Source organism: Entelurus aequoreus, linkage group LG09 (assembly GCF_033978785.1).
Source record: "Entelurus aequoreus isolate RoL-2023_Sb linkage group LG09, RoL_Eaeq_v1.1, whole genome shotgun sequence".
Taxonomy (NCBI): domain Eukaryota; kingdom Metazoa; phylum Chordata; class Actinopteri; order Syngnathiformes; family Syngnathidae; genus Entelurus; species Entelurus aequoreus.
In genome coordinates, this window is record NC_084739.1 from 34423461 (window position 1) to 34448713 (window position 25253).

General features: G+C 44.0%; 1 protein-coding gene across 1 annotated transcript in view; it reads left to right on the forward strand.

Moving 5' to 3' along the window:
• The window catches only part of LOC133657369 (cadherin-23-like), a 122009-nt gene that overhangs the window by 44752 nt on the left and 52004 nt on the right, over window positions 1-25253 (forward strand). Inside the window, exons 5-11 of the mRNA XM_062058627.1 lie at window positions 7377-7598; window positions 7669-7788; window positions 9114-9294; window positions 9360-9493; window positions 11656-11865; window positions 24578-24685; window positions 24831-24933. Of these exons, the coding sequence (XP_061914611.1) occupies window positions 7377-7598; window positions 7669-7788; window positions 9114-9294; window positions 9360-9493; window positions 11656-11865; window positions 24578-24685; window positions 24831-24933 (1078 nt within the window). The remainder of the gene's footprint in view (window positions 1-7376; window positions 7599-7668; window positions 7789-9113; window positions 9295-9359; window positions 9494-11655; window positions 11866-24577; window positions 24686-24830; window positions 24934-25253) is intronic.

Genomic DNA, 25253 nt, shown 5'->3' on the forward strand with positions numbered 1-25253 from the left:
GGCTAATTTGCAACTCTTGTCCCTGGTTAGGCTTTTTAAAAAAAAGTTGAGAAAAGTGTAAAACACATACAAAAGGATTAAGACAAGTACAAAAATAAAAACACATTGAAAATTATTGCCCCCATTTGTCCCCACTACATCCAGTTCTAGTGCTCACACTTCGGATTTTCCTCAAGCCATCTTTGTCCGGCATCTTTTCACTACCCCGCCTTCCACCCGTGTGCAGCTGGGATAGGCTCCAGTGCCCCCCGCGACCCCGTAAGGCAGTGTTTTTCAACCTTTTTTGAGCCAAGGCACATTTTTTTCATTGGAAAAATCCCGAGGCACACCACTAGCAGAAAACATTAAAAAAATGAAACTCAGCAGCCGATATTGACAGTAAAAAGTCGTTCTCGCAATTGTGGATATAAATTAAAACCATTACCAACCATGCTGCACTATAGCTTGTCTCAAAGTAGGTGTATTGTCACGACCTGTCAAATCACGCCGTGATTTATTTTGAGTTTTTTGGTGTTTTCCTGTGTGTAGTGTTTCCTATGTTATTGTTGATTGTCATGTCATGTACGGATGCACTTTGTGGACGCCGTCTGCTGCTCCACACGCTGTAAGTCTTTGCTGTCGTCCAACATTCTGTTTTTGTTTACTTTGCAGCCAGTTCAGTTTTAGTTTCGTTTTGCATAGCCATCCCTAAGCTTCAAAACCTTTTCCTAGCGGCACTCGCTGTGTGTAGTGTTTCCTATGTTATTGTTGATTGTCATGTCATGTACGGATGCACTTTGTGGACGCCGTCTGCTGCTCCACACGCTGTAAGTCTTTGCTGTCGTCCAGCATTCTGTTTTTGTTTACTTTGCAGCCAGTTCATTTTTAGTTTCGTTTTGCATAGCCATCCCTAAGCTTCAAAACCTTTTCCTAGCGGCACTCGCTTTTTGTATATTTTTTGGTTTAAGCATTAGATACCTTTTTACCTGCACACTGCCTCCCGCTTTCGTCTGCATATTGTGATCACGACAAACCATGTTCCTGACATTCACAAAGCAATTAGCTACCTGTTGCCACCTACTGATATGAAAGAGTATTACACGGTTACTCTGCCAAGCTCTAGACAGCACAGGCACTCAACAACGGCACATTATTTGCGGATTATAATTACTGGTTTGCAAAAAATATTTTTAACCCAATTTGGTGAAATTACATCTTCTCCCACGGCACACCACACAATATCTTACGGCACACTAGTGTGCCGCGGCACAGTGGTTGAAAAACACTGCCGTAAGGGACATGCGGTAGAAAATGGGTAGGTGGATATATATATATATATATATATATATATATATATATATATATATATATATATATATATATATATATATATATATATATATATATATATATATATATATATATCTGATGACCCTGCAGCTGACCCAAGGCGCTGTAGGAGGCGCGTCAGGCATACTTGCCCAGCAGAAACAAGACCATATCTGTACAATCAATCTGATATCTGGGTAACCAGTGACTACTGCGAAAGGGCAGTTGACAACCAGGAAAGACTGGAAGACTTCCAGGAAAGATTGGATGACAGCAGGAAAGTCTGTACCGGGAGTGGGCGGCTAGTTACCCAACCCACTAGTCTCTTAGCCAGGAGACACCCAACCTCTAACTACGAAAACAAATAAGAAAAAACAACCCGAAGGCCCTCCGAGAGGCGGGGTGGAAGATGGGCCTAACAGGACTGACTACTCGGAAACGACTGGAACGGACAGGTGTGGATGGGGGGAAGTGACCACATACAGGGGCTTACGGATTCATCAGGGGAGGAAGAAAAAGGAGAGTGAGAAGAAAGGCATACAACATCCTTGCACTGCTCCGGCAGATAAGACAAGTAGGACCCCCAGCCGGGGAGAAAACCACAGAGCCGAGGGTCCAAACATTGTTGATATGCGAATGGTAGAGGAAGAACCCCCTGGCATGTGAGCATGCTGAAGATAGACCTGCCAGCCCCCCAGTCACCCAGCAAACAGAAAAGAGGGAACCAGGAAGAAAGTGCACCATCAAGTGGCCTAGAGCAAGTGATGTGAAGACATGGCAGAAACTGGACTCAGACCTCAGTCTACTGCTGGAGCACTCGCTACGTGGTAAAGTGGACAAGAAACTCAACCTTCTTGGGGACATCCTGTACGAGGAGTGCAAAGCTAGATTCGGTAGCCTCACCAAGAAGCAGCACAATCTCCCCCCAAGGAAGAGCAGGGGGGAGGCCGAGATTGACGCCTTGGTGCAAGATCGGCGCCAGCTTCGCAGGAGATGGAGGAAAGCATCGGCAGAGGAGAAAGAAGGCCTGAAGGTGTTATGGGACGAGGTGAGACAGAAGCTGGGAAGCATGCGAAGAGCAGAACGTATTCGCAGACGCAGGAAAAGAAAGGAGAAAGAAAGAGCTAGTTTCATGAGGAATCCCTTCAAGCACGCCCGTCATCTTCTGGAGGAGAAAAGAAGCGGGAAACTGGAAGCTACCAAGGAGGAGCTTGAGCAGTACATCAGGGGCCAATACAGCGACTCAAAGAGGAACGATCCGTTAGGTTCACCAGGATACGTCCCTCCTCCACCTCCCCCAACCACGCAGTTTGACAGCTTCCCTCCTCGGCTGAGCGAGGTAAGAGCAGTCGTCAAGAAAGCGAGGTCAGCATCAGCTCCTGGGCCTAACGGAATCCCCTACAAGCTATTCAAGAACTGCCCCCAAGTGCTGAAATGCTTGTGGAAGCTAATGAGCACAGCATGGAAGAATCTACTCATTCCGTCGGAGTGGCAGAGAGCTGTGGTGGTGTTTATTCCGAAGGAACAGGAGTCCCATAGCATCAGTCAATTCAGGAGCATTGCCCTGTTGAATGTCGAGGGAAAGATCTTCTTTGTAGTCATGGCCAAGAGACTAACCTCTTACCTCACAGGGAATGGCTATATTGACACCAGCTGCCAGAAAGCAGGAGTACCAGGTTTTCCAGGATGCGTGGAGCATTCTTCAATGATTTGGGCACAGATCCAGAGGGCCAAGCAGGAGAAGAGCGACCTCCACGTGGTGTGGCTTGACCTTGCAAATGCTTATGGTTCTGTCCCTCACAAACTCATCCAGTTTGCATTGGAGTTCTTCCACGTCCCTGTTTCCATCATCAACCAGGTAACCAGCTACTTCAGGGACTTCCAGATGTGTTTCAGCCTCCAGGATTTTACAACAGGATGGCAGCGTCTGGAAGTAGGCATCGCCATGGGGTGTTCCATCTCCCCAGTCCTCTTTGTCGCAGCTTTTGAAATCATCCTCCGCGGAGCCCGCCAGACTGTAGGAGGAATGAGGCTGCAGACAGGGCAGAGGCTTCCACCACTCCGAAGCTACATGGACGATGTCACTGTGGTCCTGCAAACAGCCCCATGCACGAGAAGGTGCCTGAAGAGGCTCGATGAGCTAGTGACATGGGCACGGATGAAGATAAAACCCTCCAAGTCACGAAGCCTCTCCTTGCGCAAAGGCACCAGGAACGACAAAACCATCTTTGTTGCAGGAGGTGAGCAAATCCCGCTACTGGTCAACCAGTCCATCCAAAGCCTGGGGAGGCAGCACAATGCGGACCTGTCAGACAAGCACGCAGGCAAGGCAGCACGGAAACAACTCTCAGAAGGCCTAGCGAGTATCAACAAGAGCCAGCTCCCCGGAAAGTACAAGTTGCGGTGCTACAACTTCACACTGTACCAAAGGGTTATGTGGCCACTGAAGATGTGTGAGATTCCATCCTCAACAGCCAACGGGTTGGACAGACTAGCCAACTCCTACATCCGAAAGTGGCTGGGCCTACCGCGTTGCTTCTCCGACACTGGCTTATTTGGGGCAACTTCGCTGCATCTGCCGATCCAGTCCATCACCCTGGGCTATAAGCAGGAGAAGGCCAGATTGGTTCTTGAGCTGGAAGAATCCTCAGATCCTACAGTGAGGAATGCACGTGTACCCACCCGAACAGGCCGGAAGTGGCAAGCAGGGCCAGAGGTCGCCAAGGCCATTGGCAGGCTCCAACACCAGTAAATAGTTGGCAGGGTGCAAGTAGGGAGAGCGGGGCTTGGCTGGGGAGATTCTCCACGCCTCTGGTCCAAGGCCACAAAGAGGGTACGCAGAGCCATGGTTGTGGAGGAGGTCTCAAGGGCGAACCAGGAGCAATATACCATCAAGGCCGTGTCTCAAGGTCGCCAAGGAAGATGGACCACTTGGGAAGGTACCATCAGTAGACCCATCAGCTGGGCCGACCTATGGAAGATGCCACAAGCCAGGCTCAGCTTCCTTCTTAGGGCAACCTATGACACCTTGCCATGCCCTAGAAACCTCCACCAGTGGTTCGACCAGGAGGAGAGCTGTCCCCTGTGTGGTGCTCCCAACGCCAGCCTGCAGCACTTGCTATCAGGCTGCAAGATCGCGCTGACACAGGGTCGCTACAGATGGCGGCATGACCAAGTCCTGATGAAACTGGCCAAAGTCCTGGAGAGCAGTAGACAGGAGGCCAACAGCCAGCCCATGGCCAAGAAACTTCCTGTCATGTTTGTGAGACCAGGGGAAGGCAAAGGAGACACCAGCCAACGAGGCACCCGCAATGTCCTCTCTCTTGCAAGGGACTGGAGTATGAGGGCTGATATCGGCAAACAGCTCCAGTTCCCCCGTGAGATCACCACTACTTCACTCCGCCCAGACATCGTGCTGTGGTCTGCTGTTACCATGTCTGCCATGCCGATCGAGCTCACCATCCCCTGGGAGGAGGGAATCCAGGCAGCCTACGAGCGCAAAGCAGCCAAATATGCAGATCTGGCTGCTGAGTGCAGAGAGGCAGGCTGGTCCACTACCATCTACCCTGTGGAAGTAGGCTGTCGGGGCTTCGTCGGTACATCAACTTTAAGGCTGCTCCGAGATGTGGGAACGACTGGGGCTAAGCTCCAAAGGGAAATCAAGGCCCTTGCTCAGGAAGCAGAAAAAGGAAGCTTCTGGTTGTGGCTGAGGAGGAGGGATAAGTACTGGGGGTCGAGGCAATAAGATGGGTCAGCTGCAGGGGGTGGCAGGGAGACGTCCCTGCCACCGCTCCGCCACCAGGAGGCGTTCCGGGGTTAAAGAGAGCGAAACTCCAATGAGCGGTGGTCCCCGGCTGATGACCCTGCAGCTGACCCAAGGCGCTGTAGGAGGCGCGTCAGGCATACTTGCCCAGCAGAAACAATACCATATCTGTACAATCAATATATATGTAGTATATGTATTATACACACACAATTATTTTTATAATCATATTAAGCACAATTGTATTTTGATTAATCGTGATTTATCATAGGTTATTACATGCCTGCATAATCTAAATTTAAAAAATAATTTAATTCATTAATTAAAAAAGACACCAATATTTTGACAAAAACGCAATTTTTATTGTAAGAATGTCATGCAGGAATATTTTTTAAATGTTTTCTTGAAGGCACGTCTTTTTTTTTCACAAAACTCAATTGGTAACAGTTGTATGTATGTATGTCAGGGTTTATTTTTAAGTGACATTTAATTAATTCATTCTGGTTTATTTGAAATAGGGACAGATACAGTAACATAGATATCTGAAACAGTCATCCAATGTATGCATCATAGTGTTTGTAGCCAAAGCTAATTTACAACACTTGTCCCCAACAATAACAACAACACAGATCTAACATCATTAAAACAGGAAAATAAAAAGAATGAGGCAAAGAGGCGATAATAATGATAATAGTAATAATACAGACAAAGTGCAAACTAGACAAAAGCCAATAATAATAATAATAATAATAATAATAACACAGACAAAGTGCAAACTAGATAAGAACCAATTAGTAAAAATTAGTAAAAACTAAACATGGGAACACGATTGTTGCTCAACCAGCCACAATTTTGTTTGTTTTTTGAAAGTGACAAGTGCAGGTATATTTTTCAAAGTGTCAGAGAGTTCCATAGTTGTGGTCCTTTTATTGAAAACTCAGTCTGGGCAAAAGATGTTCTACGGAATGGAACGCAACAGTTGCCTTTTGCCAGCGAGCACACCAGTCGGAGCCTCGTCACTCATCTTTGCATTGACTTAATGCATTGACCTGAACACTGACCGTATAACAACACACGCTGTCTTTCAGGTAACCATCTGTTGTTAAGGTTAAGGTCATAATAAATAAATAAGCTAATTAATCTGCGTATATATGATTAATACGATTTTCTTGTGATTAATCATGAGTTAACTCGTTATTTTTGACAGCTACATATTGATTATTATTTTATCCTTTATCCATTATATACCGTATTTTTCAGAGTATAAGTCGCACTGGAGTATAAGTCGCATTTTTTGGGGAAATTTATTTGATAAAACCCAACACCAAGAATAGAAATTTGAAAGGCAATTTAAAATAAATAAAGAATAGTGAACAACAGGCTGAGTAAGTGTACGTTATATGACGCATAAATAACCAACTGAGAACGTGCCTGGTATGTTAATGTAACATATTATGGTAAGAGTCATTCAAATAACTATAACATATAGAACATGCTATACGTTTACCAAACAATCTGTCAGTCCTAATCGCTAAATCCGATGAAATCTTATACGTCTAGTCTCTTACGTGAATGAGCTAAATAATATTATTTGGATATTTTACGGTACTGTGTTAATAATTTCACACATAAGTCGCTACTGAGTATAAGTCTCACCCCCGGCCAAACTATGAAAAAAACTGTGACTTATAGTCCGAAAAATACGGTAATAGAAATACAGCAGATTCTCGTCTATTCGCGTTCCGGCATTCGCTCATATACATATTCTCGGATGTCGTTTCTCTGCTTTAAATTGTAAATAATTTGTGTTTTTGTTTCAATGGTGATTTTAATAAAAAGTGGTTGGATAGTGCAATCTGCAAGGCAAAATTAGTGCTGCAACCCTGCAGCAGAGAGCGCTCTCTCCCAATTCGATTTACTCAATATTTTACAGCAGGAAGACGCTTGTTGGTAGAAGTGAACATAATGTTGCATTACTGCACATTTTTACGTCCAATATTCCATCTATCTACCGCTTGTCCTTTTCGGGGTCGCGGAATGTATACTTTTAAAATGTGTTCAATAACTGTGAGAGACTTATTTTAAGGTTTCCAGTATCAAAAATGGCATTAGCTTTTTATGGGTGCTTCCATTGGTCGCGTTTTTTCGCCATTCACATGGGTGTTGGAAAATAACCCTAGCGAATAGCAGGGATCTACTGTAATATGTTCAAGAGTATGTACTTTTCATGCAAATGCTGATGCTTTGGTCCTAATCTCTCAAACATTTGATGACGTATCTAAAATATGCTGCATTTCTCACGCAGACCTCCACCACCATCAACGTTCTCATTGTGGATGAGAATGACAACGCTCCGGAATTTCCTGAGGAGGAGTACGTCACGGTGCTGAGTGAGGGTCCAGACACGGTGGGCGCCACAATCGCCACAGTAACAGCCATCGACCCTGATGAGGATCTGAACGGCACCTTGAGATACGCCATAACTCATGGCAACCTGGGCCAAACCTTTCACATCAACAGCATCTCGGTGAGATTATACACATGATTATACAGTGGAAACATGTAGAGACTGTGAAGGTGTACGTGTGTATGTTTAGGGGAGGATTACAGCTGTGAAGGAGCTGGACTTTGAGATCAGTCATGGCCACTATGCACTGGTGGTGACGGCGACAGATCAATCGCCAAATCCTGCTTTTCGTTTGACATCTAGCACAACGGTAAGGATGCATTTCTTCCTTCCTCCTGTCCATTTACACACGTGAGCAAAAAACTGGACATAGTGCACATGGCCTTCTGCAGGATCCTTAGAGCAGTGTTTTTCAACCTTTTCTGAGCCAAGGCACATTTTTTCATTGAAAAAATTCTGAGGCACACCACCAGCAGAAAACATACAAAAACGAAACTCAGTAGCCGATATTGACAATAAAAAGTTGTTCTCGCAATTGTTGGATATGAATTCAAACCATAACCAACCATGCATCACTAAAGCTCTTGTCTCAAAGTAGATGTACTGTCACGACCTGTCACATCACGACGTGACTTATTTGGAGTTTTTTGCTGTTTTCTTGTGTGTAGTGTTTTAGTTATTGTCTCGCGCTCCTATTTTGGTGGCTTTTTCTCTTTTGTTGGTATTTTCCTGTAGCAGTTTAATGTCTTCCTTGATCGCTATTCCCCGCACCTGCTTTGTTTTTGCAATCAATACTATTTAAGTTGTGCGGACGCTATCCTTCTTTGTGGGGACATTGTTGATTGTCCTGTTATGTACGGATATACTTTGTGGACGCCGTCTGCTCCACACGCTGTAAGTCTTTGCTGTCGTCCAGCATTCTGTTTTTGTTTACTTTGCAGCCAGTTCAGTTTTAGTTTCATTTTGCATTGCGTTTTGCTAAGCTTCAATGCCTTTTCTTAGCGGCACTTAGCGGCACTTGCCTTTTGTTTATTTTTGGTTTAAGTGTTAGATACTTTTTTACCTACACGCTGACACCTGCATATTGTGATCACGACAATCTACAAAGCAATTAGCTACCTGCTGCCACCTACTGATATAGAAGAGTATTACACGGTTACTCTGCCGAGCTCTAGACAGCACAGACACTCAACAACGGCACATTTGCGTATTATAATTACTGTTTTGCAAAAAATATTTCTAACCCAATTAGGTGAAATTATATAATCTCCCACGGCACACCAGACTGTATCTCACAGCACACTAGTGTGCCGCGGCACAGTGGTTGAAAAACACTGCCTTAGAGCACAGATAGGCCTTGTACATACAGTACAAGTATATGTTCTTGATCGTTTGTCAAGACTTCATTAGTTACAAAAGCTGAAGAGCTTTACAAAGATAATAATGCTTAATATTGAGTTCTGTTAGAACAGAGAATAAAAAGTGGTCGTGCTGCAAACACACTGTGTGATATATTGCAATTGACTGAATACATTAATTGACATTCTGCTAATTGACTATGTCTCTTCCAGTGTCCATTAATTGTGTGAGTGTCAAACAACATTTCATCAATTTCAACTCACTCTTCCTCCGTAGGTGCTGGTGAACGTCTTAGACGTGAATGACGTGACACCCACCTTCCCCAGAGCCTATGAGGGCCCCTTTGAAGTGACTGAGGGCCAACCGGGTCCTCGGGTCTGGACACTCAGAGCCAGTGATGAAGACTCGGGACTGAATGGCAAAGTGGAGTACAGCATCACTGCTGGAGATAATCAAAGTTGGTGCTGATCTGAAGTTTATGGTAGGAAACTGATATGTTATTCAAAGAGCCTTATATTTCAGATGAGTTCATGGTTTCTCCCGTCGAGGGGGACCTCCGAGTGAGGAAGGATATCGAGTTGGACAGAGAGACCACCGCCTTTTACAACATCACTGTCACAGCTCGAGACCTGGGCACTCCATCACGCAACAGCTCGGTGGGTCCAAGAATCAGGGTCGCCCCTCCATATAAGCATATCACTCGCTGTGCGTAGGGCCCCGCGATACGTGGGGGGGCCCCGTTTTGTATGAAGAAGTCCGCGTAAAATGTTGTTTGATGAATGACAGGGCGCATTATACAAAGTTTTACCACAAACATGTTCCTAGCCGCTTCCTGCTCTGTCACTGATAAAATAGTAATGGCAATTTTCCCCTTACTGTCCCACTGGTTTTATGTTTTAATCAGAGATGTCGTGATCGCGATCAAGGAATCCAACCGGGGCCGATATTTGCCTTTTTAACCGATCTGAACTGACCTTTACCGCAGCTTTGTCCGAGTGTTTGGCTAAAGATTGTACTCACATGAGAGATTTCTCCAAAAGGAATGCACGCTCAGGAAGGCATAATTACATTTACATATTCATTGTTACAAACATGCAGGAGATTCATGCGTGAATTCAAGGAGACTGCGTGTCGTGTCAGAGCACCGGCTCAAATTTGAGACCAAGTTGCAATGGATTCACTGTGCAAAGCCTCTTCTAAGATACTAATCCTCATCACCGTAGCGGAAAAATAAACTATTGTTTTTTCCAAGTCACTGGAAGACTAGAGGAAAAGAAATGACTAAGCAGGCTACTCACACACACCCAGCAGGACGACACAAGAAGCTAACCGCTAAAGCTTCAACGTAAACCATCGATACTATCGATACCGAGTATAATATAAGTACATAAACGATACCAAAACGATTACATCGTTTTTGTTCTTGTTCTTAGTACTACAAATTTTTTTCATTTGGTCGTTTTTGTTGTTGTTTACAAACTCAGGGAGTAGGTGTCTGGCGACAGAAAGGGTTTGAAGGGAAAACACAAATTATTTAATTGAGAGCCATTAGTAGATTTTGCTTTTGTTGAGTTATTGTGCACTAGACACTTTATTTTATTTGTAAAAAATTGTATGTAGCATGTGACACTTACATATAGAGATGTCCGATAATGGCTTTTTTGCCGATATCCAATATTCCGATATTGTCCAACTCTTAATTACCGATTCCGATATCAACCGATACCAATATATGCAGTCGTGGAATTAACACATTATTATGCCTAATTTTGTTGTGATGCCCCGCTGGATGCATTAAACAATGTAACAAGGTTTTCCAAAATAAATCAACTCAAGTTGTGGAAAAAAATGCCAACATGGCACTGCCATATTTATTATTGAAGTCACAAAGTGCATTATTTTCTTTAACATGCCTCAAAACAGCAGCTTGGAATTTGGGACATGCTCTCCCTGAGAGAGCATAAGGAGGATGAGGTGGGCGGGGTTGGGGGGGGGGGGGGTGTATATTGTAGCGTCCCGGAAGAGTTAGTGCTGCAAGAGGTTCTGGGTATTTGTTCTGTTGTGTTTATGTTGTGTTACGGTGCGGATGTTCTCCCGAAATGTGTTTGTCATTCTTGTTTGGTGTGGGTTCACAGTGTGGCGCATATTTGTAACAGTGTTAAAGTTGTTTATACGGCCACCCTCAGTCTGACCTGTATGGCTGTTGGCCAAGTATGCGTTGCATTCACTTGTGTGTGTGAAAAGCCGTAGATATTATGTGATTGGGCCGGCACGCAAAGGCAGTGCCTTAAGGTTTATTGGCGCTCTGTACTTCTCCCTACGTCCGTGTACCACTCCGTGCAGCGGCGTTTTAAAAAGTCATACATTTTACTTTTTGAAACCGATACTGATAATTTCCGTTATTCCATTTTAAAGCATTTATCGGCCGATAATATCGGCTGTCCGATATTATCAGACGTCTCTACTTACATACATACATAATCTGATTTACAATACTGGCAAATTAAATATTTAATAAGATGAGGTTTAAAAAATGAGTTATTGTGTTTACTTTAGTTTAAAAAAAATGTCAGTTCTATTATCTATTGTTAAAAAGTATCGGATCGGGACTCGAAATCAGATCTGTTCTGAGGCCAAAAACGCTGCTCGAGACATCATTAGTTTTAATGATTTCATTTTGCGCTAACAATTAATAATTATAGAAGAATGTATGTCCTTTATTGTGTTATAATTCTTGTTTTGATTGGAGTTTGATTAAAAAGTGTAAAAGTTGTTTCACACAAATAAGTGTGGACATTTGTTCTTCTGTTTCCCTCAGGTTGTAGTGGGGGTTCAGGTCCGAGATATAAACGACAATGACCCTGTCCTCCTAAACCTGCCTTACAACACCAGTGTGAGCGAGGGCGCTTCTATACATACATCTGTGGCCCGAGTCCGGGCTAGAGATGCAGACAGTGGGCGCAATGCACTGCTCTCCTACAACATTACTGCTGGCAACCAGGATGGAGCCTTCTACATCAACGACACAGTGAGTCAAGGCCATAATAAAGATGGCTTTATTAGATTTCACAAATTAGAACATCCTTGCTCATTTGTATTACAAGCACATACGCGGCAATTTGGCATCACAACTTAACCAAATATTTACTGTTTTGTTCCAGTGTGCCTATCGTGCGATTTGGGAGACAGCAAAGGGGACGTGAACCCTAATATTTGAATTTTACTTATGCTGAGCTGTCATTTATATCAAATAGTACACACATTTACAAACCCCAAAACCAGTGAAGTTGGCAAGTTGTGTAAATCGTAAATAAAAACAGAATACAATGATTTTCAAATTCTTTTCAACCTATATTTAATTGAATAGACTGCAAAGACAAGATACTTAACTTTCAAATTGAAAAACTTTGTTATTTTTTGCAAATATGAGCTCATTTGGAATTTGATACCTGCAGCATGTTTCAAAAAAGCTGGCACAAGTGGCAAAAAAGAAAAGAAAATCCCACAGGTGAACAGGCTAATTGGGAACAGATGAGTGCCATGATTGGGTATAAAAGCAGCTTCCATGAAACGCTCAGTCATTCACAAACAAGGATGGGGCGAGGGTCACCACTTTGTGAACAAATCCGTGAGCAAAGTGTCGAACAGTTTAAGAACAACATTTCTCTACGAGCTATTGCAAGGAATTTAGGGATTTCACCGTCTACGGTCTGTAATATCATCAAAAGGTTCAGAAAATCTGGAGAAATCACTGCACGTAACATTGAATACCCGATACTTTGGATCCCTCAGGCGGTACTGCATCAAAAACCGACATCAGTGTGTAAAGGATATCACCACATTAGTCCACATTTCAAATTGTTTGTGGAGACTGTGCATGTCGTGTCCTCCGGAACAAAGAGGAAAAGAACCATCCGGATTGTTATAGGCGCAAAGTTCAAAAGCCAGTATCTGTGATGGTATGGGGGTGTATTAGTGCCCAAGGCATGGGTAACTTTAATTTTATGCTGAAAGGTACATACAGGTTTTGGAGCAACATATGTTGCCATCCAAGCAACGTTATCATGGACGTCCCTGCTTATTTCAGCAAGACAATGCCAAGCCACATGTTACAACAGCGTGGCTTCATAGTAAAAGAGTGCGGGTACTAGACTGGCCTGCCTGTAGTCCAGACCTGTCTCCCATTGAAAATCTGTGGCGCTATGTGAAGCCAAAAATACCACAACGGAGACCCCGGACTGCTGAACAACTTAAGCTGTACATCAAGCAAGAATGGGAAATAATTCCACCTGAAAAGCTTCAAAAATTGGTCTCCTCAGTTCCCAAACGTTTACTGAGTGTTGTTAAAAGGAAAGGCCATGTAACACAGCGGTAAAAATTCCCCTGTGCCAACTGTTTTGCAATGAGTTGCTGCCATTAAATTCTAAGTTAATGGTTAATTGGAAAAAAAAGGATACGTTTCTCAGTTCGAACATTAAATATCTTGTCTTTGCCGTCCATTCAATTGAATATAAGTTGAAAAGGATTTGCAAATCATTGTATTCTGTTTTTATTTACGAATTACACAACGTGCCAACTTCACTGGTTTTGGGTTTTGTACAACTCACAACATTGAAGTCTAAATCATACAAAGATAAAGCTCCCTTTGATTGACACTCATCGACTATATGTTTAGTATAAAAGTTTTAGTTAAATAATAACATTATTTGGAAAACACACTGTTAGTACAAACAACATAAAGTGGCAAGAAATATTCAATGATAAATAAAGCAAAATAGATTCTGAACTAAATATCACTCCATACTGTGTAGTGCAGCCATGACCAAACCACGGCCCGTGGGCAATGTGCGGACAGCCGGCGTTTTCAATATGGCCCACGAGACGGCACGAGTCCATTAAGCAACTTGGCCAGGCGCTGTGTTTTCATATGATATTCAACTATTCAGCAGGCTGATGGCTGCATTGTGTTGCTACCTGGAGGCCAACAGAGTAAATCGAGTCAGTGGCCATTTGTTGTAGATCAGTGTAAACAAGTGCACAGCATTTCCTTATGTGAGCTAATTCAAACAACCTTCCCTAGTCATGATGCAGAAAAAAAAAATCAACCAACACAAAATTTCAACAAACATGGTTACACATAACAAATCCTGCTCATTGAACTTTGTGGATATTATAAAAATCACCCATTCAGCATAAATAAATCAAAACTACACGCATATATCTCAATTGCATGGGATAATGGGATACATGCAAAACACTCTGATTGATTGATTGATTGAGACTTTTATTAGTAGGTTGCACAGTGAAGTACATATTCCGTACAATTGACCACTAAATGGTAACACCCGAATAAGTTTTTCAACTTGTTTAAGTCGGGGTCCATGTTTGGTGCATTTTAGCTGCTTGATATTTCTGATTGATTAAAGGTCTTTAAATAGGTCTTCAAGGAAGTAAACAAGATGGGGGTCAAATTTTCACATACTCTTAATTACCAATTATTGATCATATATATATATATATATGTATATATATATATATATATATATATATATATATATATATATATATATATATATATATATATATATATATATATATATATATATATATATATGTAACCGGTGGTCTTTTCCTCTGCGTTGTGTAAAGTGCTCAGCTGCACTTTACTGACAATACACAACATTCAATTGTCGTCAATAACTTTGTTTCCATCGTCAAGTCCCTACACAAATATAATACAGAAAAAGACAGTGAACTTAAATTCTTAACATGACAATACAATTACAATAACTCCCGTTATCGTGGACAAAAGGGAAGTTGGAAGGCGTGTCCAACGCATATAAAAAGACAGGTGTCACAGTAATTATTGCAGTAGGAGGGACAACGAGACAATGGTTCCACATTGACAAAACATTGAACAATATCCAGGTATTTACATGTAACTTACACATTTTGTGTAATTATAACAATAATAAAGCATTATAAAATACATTATTTACAAGACATAATTGACCCTGTTACACTCACCCCCCAAGAATTACACAAAAGTCTGGTTTGCAAGAACAGTACACATGTGTAAACACAATGGCCATGAAAATCACAAATTTGCATTAAACAGCGATATACCCTTCCTATTTAAAGGATAAGAGAACAAGAGACTTGCTTGGCGCCTGGCAAGAACTCATAGTACTCTATAGACAAGGTGAGGTGCCTTATACACCACACATACACAGGCCAACATTTTGGGTGATTAGGGAAAAATTAGTTTTTCAGAACATTGAGTCCACACCAAGAGCAGCATAAAACAGCTTTCTGGTCATATCTCACACATTAATAACAGTATGGGAGCCTGGCTCGACCCCTAATATGGACTCAAGTTGAACCATGGACTCTATTAAACGGTAAACAGGTTTAATGACTCTGCCAAACCGCGAGGCAAATTGGTTCTCAGCACCAGATGCTTGAGGTGGACCAACTTGGACTAATTGCAGTGAGGGAGCAGGGAGAGCTATCGGGGGATCCAGAGCAGCAATATGGCCACTGTCTGTAGGGGAGACTACTTCAGCGGACTCTGAACACTGAGGCTCATCAAAGGAAGACTGCTCATGGACCCATGAGGCAGTACGGCTATCATCACAAGCATCAGCACTCAAGAGGGAACCAGCATGGGATGTCCCAACAGTTGCAGCTGCCGTATCCGACACCTCTGACTCACACCCATCAAATACTGCTGTGGCAGGCATGACCACTGGTCCAGCATCATCATCCAAAGCTCCGTCTAACGGCAGGAAGTTAACCTGGAGCAACAGGTTACGGTGAACAACCCGTTCATTCCCCTCTGGATCCTTGATCCGGTAGATGTGCAGGTCGGGTTTTGAGGCCACCACACTGTGTATAACAGGCAACCACTTGTCAGAAATTTTATGCTTCCCTTTGACACCTTTGTTTGCCAACAGCACCTGGTCGCCAAGGGAAAGAGGCTGACCTTTGACCTTTCTGTTGTACTGGTTGCTCTGATGCTTCTGCTCAGCAGAGCAGTTCTTCTGGGCAAGCGTCATAGCACGATGCAGGTTCTCTAAAAGGGACTTTACATATATGTTATAGTCACACACAGTCTCATCCCGAAACACATTCTTAAAGAGGAGATCTACCGGCAATCTCGGGGTTCTCCCAAACATCAAATAAAAAGGCGCAAACCCAGTCGTCTCATGCACAGTGCAATTATACACAAAAGTCATTGTCTGGATCATTTGGGGCCATTTCTGCTTGGAGCGAGGGGGAAATGATCTCAACATGTTGCCCAAAGTGCGGTTAAACCGCTCCGTCCCACCGTTTCCCATAGGATGGTAGGGGGAAGTGTGAGACTTGTCAACTCCTGACAACATCAAGAGTTCAGCAATCAGTTCACTTTCAAAATTTGCACCCTGGTCTGAATGAAGGCGCTGGGGGAAGCTCTGTGGATGACACAGACGAGGATAGGGGGGGCAAAGCCATAGCCGCTGTGGAAAAACCAACAGAAGTGATGGTTTCGCTGGCAGAAACTGGCTGACTCTCAGCATGTTGAGGGGGCTTTTCTTTTCCTGGAGTCACAACACCACTGGGTTCGCTTTTACCTTGCTGGAGAGCCGGCTGTGAGATGGCACCCACCGACTGCTGGGAACTATGAGCTGCAGTTGCAGAGGACCTGTGGTGTGCAGGCGAACCTGTGCCTCGTACTGCATTTCCGCCACTCGTTGCAGTTGTGGCGACAGACACGGTGGTGACAGCAGCCAACTTGGGATCTGGGGCGAAGAGTTGTTTACGGACCGAAGAGGGTGTGGGAATGTTCGGCTGAGGATTGTATGGGGTGGGGTTGGGGGTGTGAGGCGATGCTGACGTAGATGAGTTGGGAGCACTGGTGGCGGTGGTGGTCATGGTGTTGGTAGTGGTGACTGAAGCTGCGGAGCTGGAAGTGTGGCTATGCTCGCTTGGGGTCGTGTTGGGTCTTGCCTGGCCTGCGGCACTGCCTCCATTATGTTTGGGGGAGCTATTAGCACTGCCTGGACTCACGGGTCGCACAGGAAAGGGTCCCCAGGTGCTGGCTGCTGGAGAGAAAGTGCCACCAAACTGGGCCATGGGAAGCCGAGGGTGTCTGATCTGGTGCATGGTCTGAGTGGCCAGGAGGGCCAGCTGAGGGTGGGCATACGCGAGGGGTAGAGATACCGGGAAAGGTTGTCTGACATTTGATGAGAGGCCTTTCCCAATCTTTCCGGCCTAAAAAGAGGACGACGACGTGGATGATGAAGGCTGGAACGACATGCCTGTAGAGGTTACCAGAGAGCTAAGTGACTTTGGCCCCGAATTTGGACCACTGCCTCCCCCTGCAGAGCTGGAGAAAGAAGCCGAGGACATTTTTGAGCCTGGGGCTCTAATGTGATTCCGAGGGATCAGATCCTCAAGCTCTTTGGCTGGGTCTTGGATTAGAGCATTGATTAGCTGGACTGCGTATCGTGTAGACTCTGTGCCTCCCCTAATGGTGATCATCCTCTCGCCATTCTTGTCTTTCTGTTTGTCCACATCGATGTGGGCGCCTGTCACATCTTGAATGGCTGTGATGTTGCAGCCTCCACGGCCCATGATACGTGACACGACAGAGGCTGGCACCGAAAGCTTTTTAGATCTCCGGACAACTTCCTTCCAACCTTCTTCCCTCTTCTGGCCCCTTTTGGGGCTCGTAAGGCTGAACTTACTGTTGGGTGAGGTAACCGGAAGAGCCATGGTCTTGAATGGAGAGGGTAAAGTGTTTGAGGTGGAGTCGCTCATGTCTGGAGCTTTTTGTGTTGGTTTTGAGATGGAGACCGTGACCTTGTCCAACTTGACTTCAGTTTGAGGCTGAGGACAGTGTCTTTTTTCGGGGCCAACTCCAAGAGCTTGGGACTGGGTGGCTCCCAAAGAAGGGGCAGAGGAAGATGATGAGGAGGAAGAAGAGGACGACGACGTGGATGAGGTGAGGTCAGGGAGGTAGTTGAGTTCCTGGCTCTTCCCTCCACTGCTGCTGCTTTCACTTGCATAGTCGGTACTATCCAAAGGGTCAGAATCACTGTTGCCACCTGCCGTACCCCCTCCACCTCGGGGTTCACCATGGATTTTGTTTTTGTCAGCCTTGTGCTGTGCAAGTGCAACCTGCGGATCCTGTAATATTATCGATTCATTTGGCAAGTCCTTGGTCTTGTTCTTTTTGTTCTTGCGGTTGGTAATCGGGGTCGTGGCTACACTTGCTCTCTTCTTACCAAAAACTGTGGTGAAAGTGGTTGAGGTGGCAGATATACCGATGGTGGTGGTGGTAGTTGCACTGGGAGGCTCAATAGGAACCTCTGTTTCTTCTGCGGAATCTTCCTTCAGCTCCTGCATACCCGAAAAGTCCTCCTTGGTTTTCTGGCCCTCCTCTTCCTCCTGCTTCCTCTTCTGCTCCTCTTTCTTCTTCTTGCGTTTCTCCTTGCGCTTCTCTCGCTTGGCAGCCAGAGCCTGCTTTTTGCTCTCCTCTCGAGACTTCTCTAGATCTAGCTCCTTGAGGAGAATGCTCGCGTTTTTGTTGGCCTCAGCTGCTTGTTGGTCTTTGGCTTTGACAATGGTCTCCATGCACTGGTGGCACTTCTTCAACAGCTCCTTGTCAGCAATGGTGGCTATGAATCTCATGCACTCGATATCTGATGGGAATTGGTTGACTTCCTTGACAAGGTACTGCACCACTTTTACATGACCCTTGCGATAAGCAGCCATGAGAGGTGTGATTTTGCGGTTATCTGCTGCATCCACATCGGCACTGGCGTGCACCAAGAGCTGGACCACATCAAAATGACCGCCATTTGCTGCCAGCCAAAGAGGCGTATTTCCTTTCTTGTTGCGTACATCAATATGGGCTCCCCTATTGATAAGCAGCTCACAAAACTTGTAATGACCCTTGTCAGGAGCAATAGTGAGAGCAGTGTCTCGGATGAGGGAACTGGTGGAGCATTGACATCAGCACCTTTATCTAAAAGAACACGGCCAACCTCGGCATAACCCCCTGAAGCCGCTTCCATCAGAGGAGTAAGACTAGTCTTAGCACGATGTTCAACGTTGGCCTTGTGATCGAGCAGCAGACTAACAACCTCAGCCCGCCCCTGAAAGCAGGCTAGGGTCAGAGCTGTGTTCCTGTTGGTCTCAATTTGGGCGTTGATGTCTGAGCCCATATCCAGCAACAACTTCACTGCCGGTACGTGACCATTCATCGCTGCCAGCATCAAGGGAGAGATTCCTAGTTTGCTGCCGGTCCTGGAGTTGATTTCAACTCCAGCATTGAGGAGTATCTTGATGATGTTAACATAACCGCCTGAGGCAGCAAGGCTCAAAGGTGTGTAGTCTGAAACATTGCGGTGTTCCTTATTGGCTCCCCGTAACAGCAACAACTCGACAACCTCTTGTCGTCCCCCAGAGCAGGCCAAGGAGAGAGGTGTGTCTTTGGTTCTTTCAGACTGGGCCTCGATGTCACCCCCTTTGTCGAGGAGCACTTCCACAACGCCAACATGGCCAGCGGTAGCAGCCAGGATGAGAGGGGTAAAGCCTTTTTTGTTGCGGTGCTCAATGTTGGCTCCCCGTGCAATGAGGACAGACACTAGCTCCTCGTGCCCTCCTGCACATGCCAGTATCAACGCTGTGTCATGGTTACTCTCCGTGTGTGCATCGATGTCAACCGAGGGGTAGAGGGGGAGCACAGATGGTGGCGAGGAGATGTTAGCAGACGTCTGTGTGGGCGGTTGGGACAAGGGAGTGGGTGAGGTGGTTGTGTTAAGCATGGGCACGCGGCTGCTCATAGCTGCCATGATGTCATCCAGCGTGTCAGTGAGCGTCTGTGCAGGTGTGGCAACCATGAGACCATCCGGGGGCTGCTGAGGAATCATTCCAGGACCTAACCCAGATAACTGTTGACCTTGGCCCTGCTGCTGTTGGCCCAGCATCTGTTGGCCTACCAGTACCCTTTGGAGGTCAGGGCAAGTACTTCCTGGGTAGTCTGCAGGGTTGTATTCCGGCAGAGGCTGGACAGGAACAAAGGCTGCATGAAGAGGTGGAAGCGGTGGCTGGGGTCGGGCCTGCGGTGAAGGGGGCAGTGGGGGCTGCTGAGGAGGCTGTGGCCCATGTGCAGAAGACGGGCCTGTACTCGGTCACGCTGCCCAACAAGTACAACTTCTCCTTCGACTACCACGCCTTCCTCATCCGGGTCACGGCACCAAGTGTAACCGGTGGTCTTTTCCTCTGCGTTGTGTGGCTTTAATGGAACACGACCGATACCATGGATTGCTCAGCTGCACTTTACTGACAATACACAACATACAATTGTCGTCAATAACTTTGTTTCCATCGTCAACTTCTCTCCCGTTATCGTGGACAAAAGGGAAGTACAACAGTGAAATAAACATACCTGACAATACACAACATACAATTGTCGTCAATAACTTTGTTTCCATCGTCAAGTCCCTACACAAATATAATACAGAAAAAGATAGTGAACTTAAATTCTTAACATGACAATAAAATTTATGTCGTCGCATGCACGCCTACCTCTCCCGTTATCTAACCTTCTGCACCCGTAAAATAGCTAAACCTAAAGCCAATGGCCACATAACAGCCCAATCCAGATCCCTCAAAAAATACTCCAATGACAATTTCAATTTAAAATTAGATGAGTGGGACTGGTCCCCTGTGCTCGCAAGCAACCTGGTCGATGTCGCTTGGGATCGCTTCAAAACGGCGTTCCTAAAGATACTAAATGACATGGTTCCCGTGAAAACAGTCAGGATCAAAGCCCGCTCGGAACCATGGATGAATCCGGACCTATTAGCTGCCATAAAAGACAGAGACAGGAAATACTCTGAATACCAAAAATGTAAAACAGAAGTAGATAAACAACCCAATAATATCAACCTCAAATTACTCCTTTCAACTCTCAAAAAGCAATGCAATAAATTAAGAAATAAGTCAACCAACCTGACTAAATCCTTTAAAAAAAATTACATTAACGACAAAATAGAGGAAAACACGAATAAGCCACGTGAGCTCTGGAAAATTCTCAACAACCAGCTTCCTGGTTGCAGCCAGAAACTTAAAACAAGACTCACCAACATCAGCATCAAGGAGGGTGACTCCCTCATTACAGACAAAATGGAGGTAGCTAGCAGACTTAACATCTTGCATAGCCGCAACTCTTGTCAACAAGCTGTCCCACCACTCTGGTCGCTTTGGTGTAGAACACATTAAAGCCTTCTACAGAAAGCTAGGAGTATCCAACGATGATTTCAAATTAGAAATGGTCACAGCTGATGAGGTGTTTAAAAAATTGAGCGCGCTCCACCCTAACAAGGCCACCGGCCTTGATAATATTCCCTCCAGATTCCTCAGGGACTCTGCCTCCATCATTGCCCCGATCATCACGCACATAATAAACCTATCAATTACACAAGGCCAAGTACCAAAAGATTTTAAGATAGCAAGAGTAACTCCCCTCTTTAAAAAAGGAAGCAAATTGGAACCTGGCAACTACCGACCTGTTTCTATTCTCAGCTCCATTTCGAAAGTAATGGAGAAAATAGTTTATGAACAGGTCGATAGTTACCTTGCCACTAATAAACTCATGTACAAATTCCAATCCGGCTTCAGAACTAACCACTCCACTGACACATGCCTTCTCTATCTGACCGACCACATCAAACATGAGGTGGACGCGGGCAAATACTGCGGCATGGTCATGCTGGACCTTCAGAAGGCCTTTGACACCGTTAACCACGCTATACTGTTGGATAAGCTCAGAGCAATCGGATTTAACAAAACCTCTTGGAGCTGGATGCAGTCTTACTTGGAGGGGAGGGAGCAGGTGGTAGAGGTGAACGGCACCATGCCCCCCCCCCTCTCGGTGAGCTGTGGAGTCCCCCAAGGCAGTATATTGGGACCTTTACTGTTCCTAATATACATTAACGACATGTCATCGGCATGCGACTGTGAATTGTTTTTGTTTGCGGATGACTCTGCCTTGCTGGTATCAGACAAGGACAAGTCACAGGTGGAGAAAATCCTCAGTGCTGAGCTCTGTAGAACTTGCACCTGGCTCGCTGACAACAAGCTATCCATCCACTTGGGTAAAACAGAATCCTTCCTGTTTGGGTCCCACATCAAACTTAAGAGAGTCAATGACTTCAACATAAAAGTAGGTGACAGTGTCATCACCAGGAAAGATGAGGTCACCTACCTAGGTTCCATTCTAGAGGCTAACCTTTCCTGTGACAAAATGGCAACCAAGGTAATCAAAAAGGTTAACCAACGAACGAGATTTCTCTACAGAATTTCCTCTCTGGTCAACAAAAGCACCTTGAGGATTCTGGCGGGAACTCTCGTTCAACCCTTTTTCGATTATGCATGCACCTCCTGGTACCCTAGCACCTCCAAAACCCTCAAATCTAAACTCCAAACATCTCAGAACAAGCTAGTCAGGTTACTTCTAGACCTCCACCCCAGATCCCACCTCACTCCTACCCACTTCTCTAAAGTGGGCTGGCTCAAGGTGGAGGACAGAGTTAAACAACTTGCACTGAGCCTAGTCTATAAAATCCACTACACCTCCCTGATACCGAAGTACATGTCAAACTACTTCCTTAACGTAAATGACCGCCATAACCACAACACCAGGGGGTGCTCCACTAACCACGTTAAACCCAGATTCCGAACTAACAAAGGTCTTAACTCATTCTCTTTCTATGCCACATCAATGTGGAATGCGCTCCCAACAGGTATAAAAGAAAGGGCATCTCTATCCTCCTTCAAAACCACAATAAAAGTTCACCTCCAGGCAGCTACAACCCTAAACTAACACCCTCCCCGGATTGCTAATAATCAAATGTAAACAATCAAATGCAGATACTTTTTCTTTTTCTTATGCCTTCTGATCTCTCTCTCTATCTCTCTCTCTCTCTCTCTCTCTCTCTCTCTCTCTCTCTCTCTCTCTCTCTCTCTCTCTCTCTCTCTCTCTCTCTCTCTCTCTCTCTCTATGTCCACTACTTGATTGTAAATAATGTAAATAATTCAATGTGATTATCTTGTGTGATGACTGTATTATGATGATAGTATATATGATAGTATATATCTGTATCATGAATCAATTTAAGTGGACCCCGACTTAAACAAGTTGAAAAACTTATTCGGGTGTTACCATTTAGTGGTCAATTGTACGGAATATGTACTTCACTGTGCAACCTACTAATAAAAGTCTCAATCAATCAATCAATCGTGGACAAAAGGGAAGTTGGAAGGCGTGTCCAACGCATATAAAAAGACAGGTGTCACAGTAATTATTGCAGTAGGAGGGACAACGAGACAATGGTTCCAAATTGACAAAACATTGAACAATATCCAGGTATTTACATGTACCTTACACATTTTGTGTAATTATAACAATAATAAAGATTTATAAAATACATTATTTACAAGACATAATTGACCCTGTTACAATTATATATATATATATATATATATATATATATATATATACATACGTTAAGTCAGGAAAAAACACAGATGCTATTTCATCCCTACAAGCAGGTTTCTCTGCTCTTCAGGGGATATTCCGCTCTACCCCGGTATTGAACACTGTATAACGGATAAACCGCAGCAACCTCGACTATATATATATATATATATATATATATATATATATATATATATATATATATATATATATATATATATATATATATATGATTACTTTGAATGCACTCCCCCAGTCCAAAAGTTTCGACACCCCTGGTGTAGTGTGTACTATTCTTTGCTGTTACCATATCTGAATTACTGTGTAGAAATAATACATTAGTACACTTCATACATTAACAAGTACTGCAAAAAAGAGCAGTTAAGATAATCCATAAGGCTAGTTATTGGAACATACAAATTCATTGTTTATTAAATCAAAAATAATAAAATTTACAGATCTTGTACATTTTCAAACCACTAAAATCCCGTACGAAGCAAAAAATAAAAGGTTACCAGGTAAGGCTCAACAAATCTTTTCAACAACCGAGGAAAAACACAATCTTTGGAATAAACGAAATCGAAATAGAACAAGTACTTAGTACGTTAAGCAAATAACTTAAAGTACTAGTATGTACCATATCAGACACTTAATTCCTTTTGGTGGGATCAAATAAACTTTGCTTCCTCCTCATCCTTTTTGAACTTGCTGAATTGTTTAAGTGCATGTGTGCTTTTTTTTAGTGCTGTACATGTCTTAACATTTCAACAGGACCCCGACTTAAACAAGTTGAAAAACGTATTCGGGTGTTACCATTTAGTGGTCAATTGTACAGAATACGCACTTGACTGTGCAACATACTAATAAAAGTCTCAATCAATCAATCAAGCCAAATACAATTGCATTGGATTATAATCAGTCATTTAGAACTGTTTAGAACAGTGATTGTCAAATTTAAGATTGAGGTGCGATGGACAATGAGTTAACAGCACGTTTAGCTCATTGGCTAGCGCTGCTCGACTTACCTCTCAACCAGTTGGGATTTGTGAACTCGTGTTTGAAGCCAGGGCCTAGTTTAGGACTGGTGTTGCTCACCAAAAATGCATGTAATTGCTGGTTTTCTCAAAAACTGATCGAATCAGAATGCAAAGTTTGTGTTTTTGCAATGATTATTGTAGTGTATTTAAAATCTCCTCTCTGTATCTTCCAGTCAGGTGTGGTGCAGGTGAACAGACCACTGGACAGGGAGCGAATGGCTGAGTACAGACTCACTATCACTGTCAAAGATAACCCTGAGAATCCCCGCATTGCTCGCAGGGTAATCCCACTTTGCTCACTGCATGTTCACACCATTTTCAGCAATAATTGAATCAATACTCTGTCCATGTAGTAGAATTTTACCAATTCACCAATCTTGTGTGAGACAAAGTTGGTACCATTATGAATGCAAATTTCTCCACCAGGATTCGGACCTCTTGGTCATAACTATTCTGGATGAGAATGACAACAGGCCTGTATTCAGCAGGAACAGTTACAGGGCAGAGATAACTGAGAACTCTGCAGCAGGTAGCATGAGTGTGGATGTGTGTGTGTGCATGTGTGAATGTTTCACCTCTTTTTCTGCCGTTAGCAGAAGAGCTTCTTACTGAAAAAATTGTGTTTAACAAGTCTGCACCACTTCCTGTTTGTATACTGCTAGTTTTCACTCCAAAGACAGATTTGATTTCCTCTTTAAAAAGCTGAAATGTGTGATACAAGAGAAAATGTTGCTTTGCAGTATAGAATAAATTTGCTTATTTTATGGATTAATTTCCAAACTTTTATCCATATGAGCTTAAAGTTTAGTTAAAAATGTTGACTTTTGATATATATATATATATATATAT